The sequence below is a fragment of the Lepidochelys kempii genome, chromosome 12, assembly GCF_965140285.1.
Source record: "Lepidochelys kempii isolate rLepKem1 chromosome 12, rLepKem1.hap1, whole genome shotgun sequence".
Classification (NCBI taxonomy): Eukaryota; Metazoa; Chordata; order Testudines; family Cheloniidae; genus Lepidochelys; species Lepidochelys kempii.
The window spans coordinates 38,243,484-38,256,823 of NC_136391.1; the positions used below are offsets into that span (position 1 = coordinate 38,243,484).

At 45.8% G+C, this 13,340-nt stretch overlaps 1 protein-coding gene across 1 annotated transcript in view; it reads right to left on the bottom strand.

Annotated features, from left to right (window-relative positions):
* The window catches only part of LOC140896399 (kelch domain-containing protein 4), a 45,583-nt gene extending 36,543 nt beyond the window's left edge, over positions 1-9,040 (bottom strand). The window contains exons 1-4 of the mRNA XM_073308148.1: positions 8,860-9,040; positions 6,152-6,243; positions 4,986-5,064; positions 2,533-2,631 (exon numbers count right to left, since the gene is read on the bottom strand). Of these exons, the coding sequence (XP_073164249.1) occupies positions 2,533-2,631; positions 4,986-5,064; positions 6,152-6,243; positions 8,860-8,958 (369 nt within the window). The 5' untranslated portion in view covers positions 8,959-9,040. The remainder of the gene's footprint in view (positions 1-2,532; positions 2,632-4,985; positions 5,065-6,151; positions 6,244-8,859) is intronic.
* Positions 9,041-13,340: the final 4,300 nt, after the last annotated feature.

Here is a 13,340-nt window from a genome sequence, read left to right on the forward strand (position 1 = left end):
TTGCCTCATGGTTTCCTTGTACTCTCCCCTAGGTCTGCGTGCCTCCATCTGTTGTCTCTTCTCTTATGCCCAGATTCTAAGCATTTTGGGAGAGGGATTATCTTTCTTCTGTGTTTGCATAGCACCGAGCACGAAAGGCCTCCGGTCCATGACTGGAGCTCCTAGGTGATTCTATACTACAAATAAGAATACCTGATCCAACATGATGCCAGCGGTACTGTGCTGCTGTCTTTCAGATGAGACACACAGCCAAGATCCTGACCTCTTGTGGCAATCAGAGATCCCTTGTTTGTTTGTTTTGGTAAAATCAGGTATTTTACCTGGTGTCCTGCCACATTTCACACAGAGCAGTAACGCTGCTCCTCTCTGAATTCCATATTGTTTTCCTTTCCTGTCCTACACTGCTCTGCGCATGTAAAAAACTGCCCCGCCAACGCAGTGGATGCATTTCAGTGACATTGCAGGCCCTTTACCTAGCTTGAAAATCACTTTGAGATCCAGCTGAAGGGCGCTACAGAAGGGCAAGGTTTTATTAAGCAACTTTGGGTTCTTTAAACCAAGTAGTACTCGTTGAAAAGCCCCTCCCCTAAGATCCCTCGTGGTGTATCAGAGCGTCAGGGTGATTCTGTCTTTGCCAATAGGGGGAAGAGAACATCAGAGGAGGCTGGGTTAGAAGAGAAAAAAGATATTACTTTTCTAATTGCTACAAAAAAAACCTAACCCATGCTAATCATCCCACAGCTATGCCCCCAGTTCCACACTGTGCACCGCACCAGCAGCCCGCGACTGAAATCAGTGGGGGTCTGTGAAGGGGTGACTCACGCAGCACAAGCAGAGGATTGGGGCTTTAGTCCGCCTCATCACGCTTAACTGGGAGAATGTAAAAGTACCAGAGGAGAGACATGGACAACGTGGAGCAAGTCTGAAGTTTAGGTTAGCTGTCACGAGGGTAAATGAAAGTTGGATCCCCACCCCAGAGCATGCATGTCACTGGACAACTGTCTCTGTATGTTACTGCAGGTTGAGGAACCAATGTTCTGATCCTGTTTGACAAATACCGTGTTCCTAAGGCAACTTTTTAAACCTACAGGGCCAGATTACCTCCTGCACCAAGATCCACCCTCTACAGAAGGCAGCTAATACAGCTGGCCTGTGTGAAATGAGTTGGGAGAGGACTCGGCCTAATTCGCAGGGCACCGCTGTTTGCGTAATAAAAACCATCTCCACAACTGGCACTGACAAGCAACCATATTGGCAAATGTGCCAGAGGAGAGGAAGACCGAACTGCTCCCTCACCTAACTTGAGCTGGTAACTCAGAGGTGAAGGGCTGCACATCCTCGAAGGAACAACAGAAGCCTGATGGTCGGAGTACCTCGGAAACTGCAAAATAATTTCCTTTGCACAGGCATCAGCTGCCTCTGCAGAATGTGGGGAAATTGTTTGGGACAGATATGGCAGCTTCCTGCCACATCCTTGGGAGATTTTATTGAATTAAGTTGAAGTACCTTTGGGGTCCACTGTATTAATTGCATGGTTTATGTTCGACTGTGTCCTGCTCCATGGGGGAGGGCTGCCACAGCTCCTCCAGGAACCAAAACCATGGGTGGTGCTGAAGGCAAATCACCCAGATTGCAACCCCCAGAGAAGTACCATGTCCTGGGAAGGCATGCATGTACTCATTCCAACTGGATTCTCCAGAGACCAAGGGACCAAAAGGATTTTTGAATAAACAGACTCATCTTAAACTGACTTGGGGCTCTTCTTCCTGATCCAGCGAATGCACAGGACTATCTGCCCAAGCGGGCCCCAACTCTTGCGGAAGGTTAGAAAGACTTTGGCCTCCTAATGCTGTTACTGTAGCATTAGAAGGAGCTGTGTGGTAACTTGTAAACTGCAAGCAATACACTGGTCCTAGCCCTCGGAAACAAAGCAAGGAGCAGATACTGGCCATTTTCAGCAGTCTGGCTTGCTGGGAATATCACAGTGAAAGGCAGGGAGCTGTACAGCCTTAAAACCCCCTGGTCAGGAGGGAGAGAGACATGCGTCTCCACCCCAGAGAGGTGACAATCACCATCACCATGCCGGTCAGGTGATCAGTAGCCTATTTCTACTGCTATACTCTTATTATCATAGAGATTCTATGGTACACTTTGACTCATTTAAGTCACAGTGAAGGATCATCCCTCTAATTTCTCAGCACAATGAGCCACAGCTTGATCACAATGTTGGCATCGCATTGTGACTAGGATACTAAGAAGTCCTAACCCCTTGGAAACACAGCTGTCTATTACCATAGCATCTTGAAATACAACATCAAGAAAAGGAGTACTTGTGGCACCTTAGAGACTAACCAATTTATTTGAGCATGAGCTTTCGTGAGCTACAGAAGTGAGCTGTAGCTCACGAAAGCTCATGCTCAAATAAATGGGTTCGTGTCTAAGGTGCCACAAGTCCTCCTTTTCTTTTTGCGAATACAGACTAACACGGCTGCTACTCTGAAACAACATCAAGAGTAATTCTAAGTGCTTTACCTGATGGGCACAGCGCCTGGGAGGAGGATTTGGGATATCTACTTTACTCCAGCTGTTCTTCCGGATGTTGTAAATGTACAGCTCATTATACAGGAACGTCTGTGGGAGGGAAAAGGAAAATGGTATCACCAGAACTCACCATTTAACTTTACCCAACAGAAGCATGTCAAATTCTCAACCTGCCTCTACCAGAGGCTGAAAGAATGCAACAGTCCTTTTCTACTAAGCAAGAACAAGACAAGGCCAGCCTGCTGGGTCCATGGCATCACTCTGCTCTCATGCTAGGGGATCAGAGTGCCATAGGCAGGATTGGGTTTGCGGCTTGCCGGGCCCTATGCAAATACGCGGACGGAACCATCCTGTTCCCACCCCATTTGTGAGAAGGTCCAACCACCATCTCCCTGCTGGCAGTCACCTCAGACAGCAAAAAGCCTCCACACACAGCTTACATGGGCCAAGAAGCCAGGAGATGTGGCTGAGGAACAGCTTTCTATGTCAAGGATACTATTTAGGGAAGTCAGTCTGCAGCACAACCTGCTGGTGCCTGGGCAAAATGGTACCACTGTGGGGAAAATCAGGGATGGCTCCCTGGCTGGTGGATTGGGTGCATGTTTGAGATGTGAAGCTCCTGAAAGATGGAGCCCAACACAGCTGCACAGCCTAAGGCTGCCCATGATAAGGGGGTCAACAAACATGGGGACAAGGGTTATCCAGTGGATATATCCACTTGGACTTTCAGCAAGCCTTTGACAAGGTGCCTCAGCAAAGGCTCTTATGCAAAGTAAGCAGTCCAGCAATAAGAGGGAAGGTTCTCCCATGGATCTGTAACCAGTTAAAAGATAGAAAACAAAGGGGAGGAATAAATGGTCAGTTTTCAGAATGAAGAGAGGTAAATAGTGGGGTCCCCCAGAGGTCTATACTGGGACCACTGCTGTTCAACATATTCATAAATGATCTGAAAAAAGGGGTAAACAGTGAGGTGTCAAAATTTGCAGACAATACAGAATTACTCAAAATAGTTAAGTCCAAAGCAGACTGTGAAGAGTTACAAAGGGATCTCACAGAACTGGGTGACGAGGCAACAAAACGACAGATGAAATTCAATGTTGATAAATGCATGGTAATGTTAGGAACCATTAGGAAAGGGATATCTAATAAGACAAAAAATATCCTAATGCCTTTATATAAATCCCGGGTATGCCCACACTTTGAATACTGTGGGGAGATGTGGTCGCTCCATCTCTGAAAAGATGTATTAGAATTGGAAAAGGTACAGAGAAGGGCAACAAAAATTATTAGGGGTCTGGAACAGCTTCCATATGAGGAGAGATTAAAAAGACTGGGACTTTTCAGCTTGGAAAAGAGAAGACTAAGAGGGGATATGATAGAATCTATAAAATCTTTACTGGTGTCGAGAAAGTAAATAAGAAAGTGTCATTTACTCCTTCACATAACACAAGAACTAGGGGTCATCCAATGAAATTAATAGGCAGCGGGTTTAAAACAAAGATAAGGAAGTATTTCTTCACATAACACACAGTCAACCTGTGGAACTTTTTGCTGGAGGATGTTGTGAAGCCCAAAACTTAAGAGGGTTCAAAAAAGAACTAGATAAGTTCCTAGAGGATAGGTCCATCAATAGCTATTAGCCAGGATGGGCAGGGATAGAGAACCATGCTCTGGGTGTCCCTGAACCTCTGATTACCAGAAGCTGGGAGTTGATGACAGGAGATGGATCATTCGATAATTGCCTTGTTCTGTTCATTCCCTCTGAAGCATCTGGCCACTGTCAGATGACAGGATACTGGGCTAGATGGACCATTGGTCTCACCCAGTCTGGCCGTTCTGATGAGTACTATAAAGGTGGTGCTCAGCTATGACAGATTGAAAGCAAGGGGAAATGACTGACGTGAGTGGAGCTTGTTAACAGCCAACGCAGGCTAGGGTAGCACTGAATCAAAGCCCGATGACTATAAACAGACTTGAGCTTCCAGGAAGCACAAGGAGCTTCCCACCTCCAGGAATATGGTAAGTAAGTTCAAGATTTGGAGGCAGGAACTGTTGAGGGACCACCAGTGCTTACCCCTTCTGGGCTAACAGAAGCATCTCACTTTCATGGTGGGGCAAGCGGGGCAAACACACAGTACAACAGGAACCAAAGATGAGGGGTAAATATGGTCCATATCAAGCCTAGAGAAATTATGACGCCCTGCAATATTGTTGCTTATGCAATCACTCTGACCCCTTAATGGACCCCAGTGCTCCTTGATCCTGCCGACACAGCTCAGCTTAGGTGTGAGACAGTATTAGCATGGAATTAAAGGCTATTTTGCTCTTATTCTGAGAAAAATGTATATTTTGATGACCTCCGCTTGGAATTTTTGCTCCAGATGAAACCCGTACAAATTACAGTCAAGGGAGGGGAAGGATAGATAAATGGAAGAATACTTTACTTTTTGGCCATTGAAATATTCACCTCCAAAAAGGATCAATTCGTCTCTCTCGGGATGAGCAGACAAGGAGGCGTTCAGCCTGCATCAGAAAGAGAGATGGGCAGACATCAGCACATAACAGAACCATTTGTAACTCAGCTCAGAGGCTACTCGCTACAGTTCTGGATGCATAATTTAACAAGCCCTAGCACGTCTCCCCTCTAGGCCAAAGTGCCTCTCCATCACCCACACAGCTACGAGTTCCTGATCATTTTTTTTTATTTCCAAGCCAAAAACTTTCTGAAGAAATTAACTTTTTGGAAACTTCCAGAAAGGCTAATCTGAAATCCTCTCCTATTTTAGGAACACACATTACATTGTCATTTACCACGGCCTTTGACATGATTTTAATTTTAATGCTGATGAATAAGGAGCAAAGATTAGCTTTGTCATGACACGCAGCTACGGCTCTAATTGGGCTGTCTCATTTTAAGTTATCTGCACCATTCTTCCATAGATACCGCTGTTCGCTTCAGATTCCCACACCTGTATGTAACAGGAGTTTGACAGCATCTAGCACTTCACGGGATCAGACCTCAAAGAAGCTCCTTGTTAACTGATCCGCCCAACTGCTTTCTGAGGTAGGCAAGTATCATTATCTCCTCCTTACAGAGGGGGTACAGATACAGAAAGGTCAAGTGTCGTTCAAGGCACTGAATCAGTGGCAGCTACAGGTCTAGAACCTTGCAGTGCCAGGATACCGATCCTGTGCTCCGGCCACTAGCCCACTGTATCTTGTATCTCACAAGGCATTCTCATAACAATTTTACCAACAATTTTAGGGTAGCGTGCCCTCAGCTTTCCAGCCCAAGTCATAAGGTTCCCCTTCATTAATCTATGTTATACCGCCCAAAGCCCTCAGATCTAACCACCAGCTTCGATAAGATTCCCCACTTTGGCTCTTTTTAGCAGGCTGAAGGGAAGATAAAAAGCAGCTGTTAGCAGAGAGGTGTTACTGGTCCCTTTGATGCTCTGAGGACTGAATACCCTATACATTTTTATCCCTCCATAAAAGTGTTTTTGCCTGATACTACATCCTCCACTCTCAGGATATAACTTAAACTTAAGTTTCATTGATGCCACCACTTGCTGAAGAACAACAGTCAAGGTTCCCGGTGATCTCTTACCTTGGTGAGGGTGGGGGACAGGCTGTCTCAATTATCTGGGTCTTTTTAGCATCTAATGTCTGGAATTCTGCTATCAGGGCTTCAAGATCCTCCTGAAAGTAAACAGCCAGTTGGGCATGATTTTTTTGGCACATACTGTCATCCACATACCATGAAAACCTACCCTAGCCACTAGTTCGATTTTCCTATTTTCCTTACATTTGATTAGATTCACCTCATTAAACTATGAGGTACGAAGGTTATATATTTTTTCCTCCTACACTAAAGGCTGGTCCTCCCTGCTGTATATTGCTGAATTTGTAAGCAGGTTATACCACAATGCCATGGCTAGTGCACAGTTCCTACCCCTACAGAGGTGTTTCACCTTTACTGGTAAGCAGTTCTGTAGCACAACTGGTAGTTGAAACACAAGTCTTAGCACAGGGCAGCTGTTTCAGCATTTGTGAAACTGATGTGCGGATCTAATCGGACAGATGTTAAAATCCACTGTTGTTCTTTCTAGGCCTGACTCCTGTGCAAGCAGAAAGATAAATGTGTTTGCTATTTCAAATTTATACTTCATCTGAAGAGACAACTTCATGTGTTATCTTTTATTCTCCTTCAGTTTCTGTAAAGTAAAAAACAGAGCACGCAACACCAAAGCCCCCGAATTATGCAAGAGTCAAAGAAAATCTCTTCCCCACTCCCCCTTCCTCTTTAGATAAGAGTTGGAAAGTTATAACCATCCATGTGCCCTAACAGTACTAGGACTGTTCATTCTTTCTTGGTCCAACTTTCTTTTTTTGCTATACTTGCGATCCCTTGGTAAGACACTCGAATCAATTAGTTTAAACTTTCTCATTCTGCAGCAGCAGGGTGGCTGGGAGTCAAATTTGTCTCTGGTCAAATTTAATTTTTTTTTAAATAAAAAAATCAATTTGACAAATTCAAAGAGCAATAGAAATGTTTAACCATAAATAAAATAGATTTCATACAATCCCTTTCTTGTTTTTGCCACCAACCAGGCAAATAAGACAATTGCTCATACAAGTGAAACATTACCACTACAGAATAAATATTCTAAGTTTTGAGCCTATGAGGCAAAAGACTTTTGGGTCAAGATTTGAGATTGCCATTTGAGAAATTATACAAATTATAAAAAACCAGGTAACGTGGCAAATCTTCAACCTGGCCAATCTTTAGTCTGGCCAGACCCACATGGGCAAAACCATCTGTACCTCTCAATACCAGCATCTCTCTCTTCCAAATAAGCCAATTGCATTGTTTGAAAAAGGAGAGCTCTCTAGTGAAACACTTAAACACATGTTTAACTTTAAGCATGTGAACAGTCTCACTGACTTCATTAGGAGTGTCTACTTGCTTAGCCTTAAACACAGGCTTACATCTTTCACTGGATCAGATGAGAGTGCACCGTACTTTGCAAGACTGAGCCCATAACTCCTCTCCCTGGTTGGGGTTTACACCCTGCAAATATTTGTAGAGGGTTACGCCACTTACTTACTCGTGATTTAGCCAAGTTTTACTTATTTAGGTCTTGGATAAGCTCTTTCATAAATAGAATCTAAATAAAATCTAGGGGTTTTTTATCTGACCCTGTAACTCAGCCTTTCTGACCCCAACTATTTTTATTTATTGCTCTTCTTTATTGCTCCATTAGTCAATTCAAATTGAAACATTTAAAAAAAAAAAAAAAAAAACCAAAACCTCCCCATGGCATTTGCAGCTCAATCCTTGCAGCACTCCACAAGGACCTGCACGTACTAAACTTCTTTTATTGTCTAGACTGAGAGCAGTGCAGATAGCAAACAAACAGCATGGCGGGCGGCCCAGATCCTGCAATTCGCTGTATGCCTGCAGCCTGCTGACCCTGCACACAGGCACAAGAAAACAGTGAGGCAGAGTATAGGCACAGCTGTCCGTCTGTGTGCAGTGAATTGCAGGACTAGGGACCTCAGATTTGCAGGATTCTTTCAGACTTTAGAAATGCACATTGCTTTTTGTGACATCACTAAGTAAAACGCATCATTTCCCAATACATTTTTTAAACCTGGCAATGTCTTTTAAAAAATCCCTTTTTTGCAGCATTGCTACCACTGAGATTTAACTTTAAGGGCTAGATTAGCAAAATTTGTCAAGTCTGTGGCAGCCACAGCTTCCAAGAAGAGTTTTCAAGAAGTGCACTGACAGCTTAATATCCACAGCTTGCTTTCACAAACACAGGACACTGTGTGGAGGAATGCACGCTAGGACATCTGCGATAACATGAACAAGAGAGGCCTTTAGCTTTCAAGAGAAACTTTTCCCTTAGGCATGGCTTGTTTGAAGCTCACGTTATAGGAAAAAGAGCCCAGACAGAATGAGGATAAATGCGACGGTTCTGTGTTGAATTTCACTTGTGTGTGTGTTGCTTGCTGTCTCCTCAGAGAAATCCATGGGGACGATGAATACATATTGCATCTGCAAGCCAAAGGGTTAAGCGTCTCACACACACACACCCCGGGCGGGAGGAGATTGGCAGCAGTGAGCTCTTCAGGGGAAGGCAGCTCTAATAAAACACCATGGGGGAAGGAAGTCTTTTAGTTAGTCACGACCAGGAGCTATGGCACAGTGTGTGTGTGTGTGTGTTTGCTGCACTAGCCGCCTGTACACTCTGCTGGGTGGGGGAAGCAATCCCCTGCTACCTGACCTGCCCCAGCACCACCACTCACCTCCTCCTTCTTAGCTCTCTTGGAGACTTTTTTCTCCATCTTAGCAGCTGTTTTCTCTGCCCCTTTCACCTTCTTCTCCTTCTTGCTTTTCTTACCCATGCTTTCAGCCTGGGTCACTGCCAGGATGCACTGTGCAGGAGGCTCCTGCAGAGCGACCCAGCTGAGCACAATCACTTCCTAGGCAGTCAGGGGTGATTTCCTGCCTGGGGTGGACAGGAAGGAGCTCGCCAAGTGCTGTTGTGAATGCCATCTGCTGGGCTGGATGGCTTCTCACACCAGCTTGCTGCCTTGCTGGGCAAAGCCATGGTGCAGCTGTGCTAGGAACAGGCTTTGCTTCCTGTCCCAAAGGGAGAGGTACAAGGCCAGCCTGAGGCTTGTGCAAAGAACTGCACTCCATGCTAGGGGGAGGGAGGGTCACTTTGAGCACACCCGAATGCACCCAGGGGTTCACCCACCCACTAGCTTACTGTGAGCCCACTTTGACCAGTACCCAAATTACGGGGAAAAAGTCAGGGGGGCCCTGACTGTCAAGTGGCTTACTTTAATTTGAACAGTCGTGTGATGTAAGACAAAAGGCAGGTAGCCCCAAAAAGTAATAAGGGGCCCCCCCAAAAAACTCCCCTGTAATGGAAGCCCTAGCTTTGAGCTCCAAAACCACTGGTCTGGAAAGAAGGGCAGTTTGCCCCAGGCACTCCAGTTGGGAGGGCCCCCAAACCAAGTGATGTTGTGATCTGGCACATGGGGGTCGCAACACCACTCAGGTTTGCCCTCGTTTGCCCCTCCATAGATGAGGAGGGAACGGGCCAAACCTGAATGGCACCATGACCCACATTAGCTACTTGAAATGTTAGGAGGTGTAGTTTGCCAACCCCAGCCGTTCAGGAATCATGACCCAGGCCTCAACAAATTATTAGACTTGCTTAAAAATTATGAGATTTAATAAAAATAAGAAATGTGGGGTTCTTTTCATTTGCCTTCCTGTTTCTTTAGGGGGAACTCAGGTCAGGTTTTGAGCTGTTCTCTACAACCATGAGGGCTAGAAACTCACTTTTTCTAAGCCAGTCTCATGATTTTGGGGGACCTGACTTATGATTTTTGAAAACTTGGGGTTGGCGATACTCCAATGCTCTATAAACGTCCCTTTGGTGCTAAGGACCAACTAGTAATTATTAGGATTGCTATTAACTATGTGTTTCACACTGATATTGAGCCCCCGTTAGAATCTCGTCAAACTGTAATTGGAAAAAGTGATCATTTTGACTTTGAGAGTATATTTTTTTAAATTAAACCGGTTTTGAACACTGTAAAAATCAGTCTGAGTTTAAATCCAAGGAGGCATGATTCTTTTCATTAGGTTCCACTGTAAAATATGCTTGTGTAATTGTTTTTCCACTTCCAGAAAAAAAGTAGAATTATTATATTTTCACTGAAAATAAATAAAAAACCCTCCAAGAATGTGAGGCCGGGCTGTCTTCCACCAATGCCTAATCTGTCTGCCAGTGTTTTTCCATAGTACCTGTCACGGTTACATCTAAATGCTGACACAGCTAATAAGCTAAATACTTTAAGCCCATACCCTAGAAACTGCAGGATCATTCAGATTTTTTGAATATCTCCCTAAAATCTGAATCTCAGCTTTTTCAAGATAATAAAAAAAACAGAGCGAGAACTGTAAAAAATCTTTAGCGCTGCAGACAATACACATCCCACTAAACATTTGTTTGGCTGGCAGTCTTGAAAATGCCAGGGTTATAATTAAGGCTAGAATGAGTCATCAATAAGTTTATACCAGGAAAGTGAACCGAGAACTTAGGAGAGTTTAGATGGAATGAATGGGGCAAATCCTCAGCGGGTGTAAATCAATAGCTCAGACACAGGGACTTTTCTTTCTCTCAGAAAGAAACCCGTGGGTGAAATCCGGGCCCCACTGAAGTCAATGAGAGCTTTGCCCCTCAATTTACTGCAGTCAGACTTTCACCTAATATATTTTAGGGAGATTTTGAAGGGAAGAAAGGCTTGAGGTATTTAAATCTTTGAGGTAGTGTAAGACAGGCAGCTGACTCTCCAGAGCCCCCTTGTGGCCATAGGTTGCTCTCCAGGCAACCAGCCTCGATTTCCCCTCTTAGGCTTCTCAAAAACTTAACTTCAGGCTTTTTCTTGGTCAACAAAGTCCCCCTCCTTGGGGACTAGGCTTATTACTACAAAATAAACAGCAAATAAAACTCAATCACAAAACAAAGTCCATTCATAAGTCCCCACAACCCAATGTTTCTTTTCTTCCTCACAGGCCTTCCCACCTGGGGCCCCTGCATTCTCTCCCCTGCATGAGCAGGGTCTCTCCCAGGCCACCCTGCCTGGAGAGTTCTGCTCACACTTTCCTACTTCTTGAGTTTTTTCCCCTGTTGACTCAGGGCCCTGCAGAACCTTCTTACTCCCTACAACAGCTACAGCCATAGCTGAAGTTTCCTGGGCTTCCTTTCTTCACCTTAACTACCTGCTCCTTTTGTACAGGGAGCACCTGATTCCCCTCCAGTGTGGCTCATCCGGTGATCAGGGTTGGCTTAGCCTCAGGCCCTCCAGCCCATGGGCCAGCCAGCCTGTTGCAAGGTCTAAGGAGATCTTTATCATCCACAACTTGAAATGGCATTCTCAGCACCTTTTTGTCCATATTTAATTTCTGTAGTAGCTTCATAGGTTGAGATGAGGATTCACGGGTCATTTGAAATTAGCCACCACAGGGGGAACTATGGTGGGTAGAACAGTCAAGGTGCAAACTCTCCTATATCTGATATCGTGTTGTAAGTAAGATACAAGAAGTAATCTTCAGCTCTGCTCCGCGCTGATTAGGCCTCCAACTGGAGTACTGTGTCCAGTTCTGGGCGCCACATTTCAGGAAAGATGTGGACAAATTGGAGAAAGTCCAGAGAAGAGTGATGAAAATGATTAAAGGTCTAGAAAACATGACCTATGAGAGAAGACTGAAAAATTGGGTTTGTTTAGTCTGGAGAAGAGAAGACTGAAAGGGGACATGATAACCATTTTCAAGTATGTAAAAGGTTGTTTACAAGGAGGAGGGAGAAAAATTGTTCTTCTTAACCTCTGAGGATAGGACAAGAAGCAATGGGCTTAAATTTCAGCAAGAGCAGTTTAGGTTGGACATTAGGAAAAATTTCCTAACTGTCCGGGTGGTTAAGCAGTGGAATAAGTTGCTCAGGGAGGTTGTGGAATCTCCATCATTGGAGATCTTTAAGAGCAGGTTAGACAAACACCTGTCAGGGATGGTCTAAATAATACTTAGTCCTGCCATGAGTGCAGGGGACTGAACTAGATGACCTCTCAAGGTCCCTTCCAGTCCTACAATTCTGATTCCATATAGGACACAGGTTTATAAAAAAAAAAATCTTATTGTTTTTTGACAATGCAAAGCTATGCAAGAGCTGAATGGTTTTATCAGTCATCTGCTTCAAGGCATAAGCTAGGGTGACCAAGCGTCTGGTTTTAGACTGGAACACCAAGTCGAAAAGGGACGCTGGTGGCTCCGATCAGCACTGCCGACCGGGCCATTAAAAGTCCGGTGAGTGGTGCTGCCTGGCTAAGGTAGGCTAGTCCCTACCTGTTCTGACACCACGCTGTGCCCCGGAAGCAGCCAAAAGGTCTGGCTCCTAGGTGGGGTGGCCAAAGGGCTCCACACACTGCCCTGCCCTGAGCGCCAGCTCCGCACTCCCATTGGCTGGTTGGTGCTAGGGGAAGGGATTGCCTGCGGGCAAGAGCAGCCTGCGCACCTCCGCCTAGGAGCCGGGCCTGCTGCTGGCCGCTTCCGGGGCACAGTGCAGTCCGCGATGCCAGGACAGGCAGGAAGCCTGCCTTAGCACCCCGGCTGTGCAGCTGACTGGGAGCCGCTCAAAGTAAGCCCACACCCCAATGCTGTGCCCCAATCCCCTGCCCCAGCCCTGAGCCCCCCTAAAATTTGGACCCCCCTCCTGCACCCCAAACCCCTCATCCCCAGCCCCACCCCAGAGCCCGCAGCCCCATTCCAGAGCCCTCACCCCCACTGGACCCCAACCCCCTGGACCCTGAACCCCTCATTTCTGGCCCCACCCCAGAGCCCACACCCCCAGTTAGGGCTGTCACTCCCTCCCACATCCCAACTCACTGCCCCAGCCCAGTGAAAGTGAGTGAGGGTGGGGGAGAGCAAGCCACTGACTGAGGGGGAATGTAGTGAATGGAGGTCGGGCCTGGGGGAAGGGCCGGGGAAGGGGCTGGGGCCTCGGGGAAGGGGCAGGGCTAGGGTGTTCGGTTTTGTGCAATTAGAAAGTTGGCAACCCTAGCATAAGCTGATCACCAGCTGGGGATCAAGGAGAACAACTCCCATGTTATATTAAATTGCACAAAACTCCAAGTGCAATAATGATGGTGGCAGTATAGGATTTGCCTTCCTTGAAAGTGTCTGTTAAAGGCCACATCTGGAGATAGGAGACAAG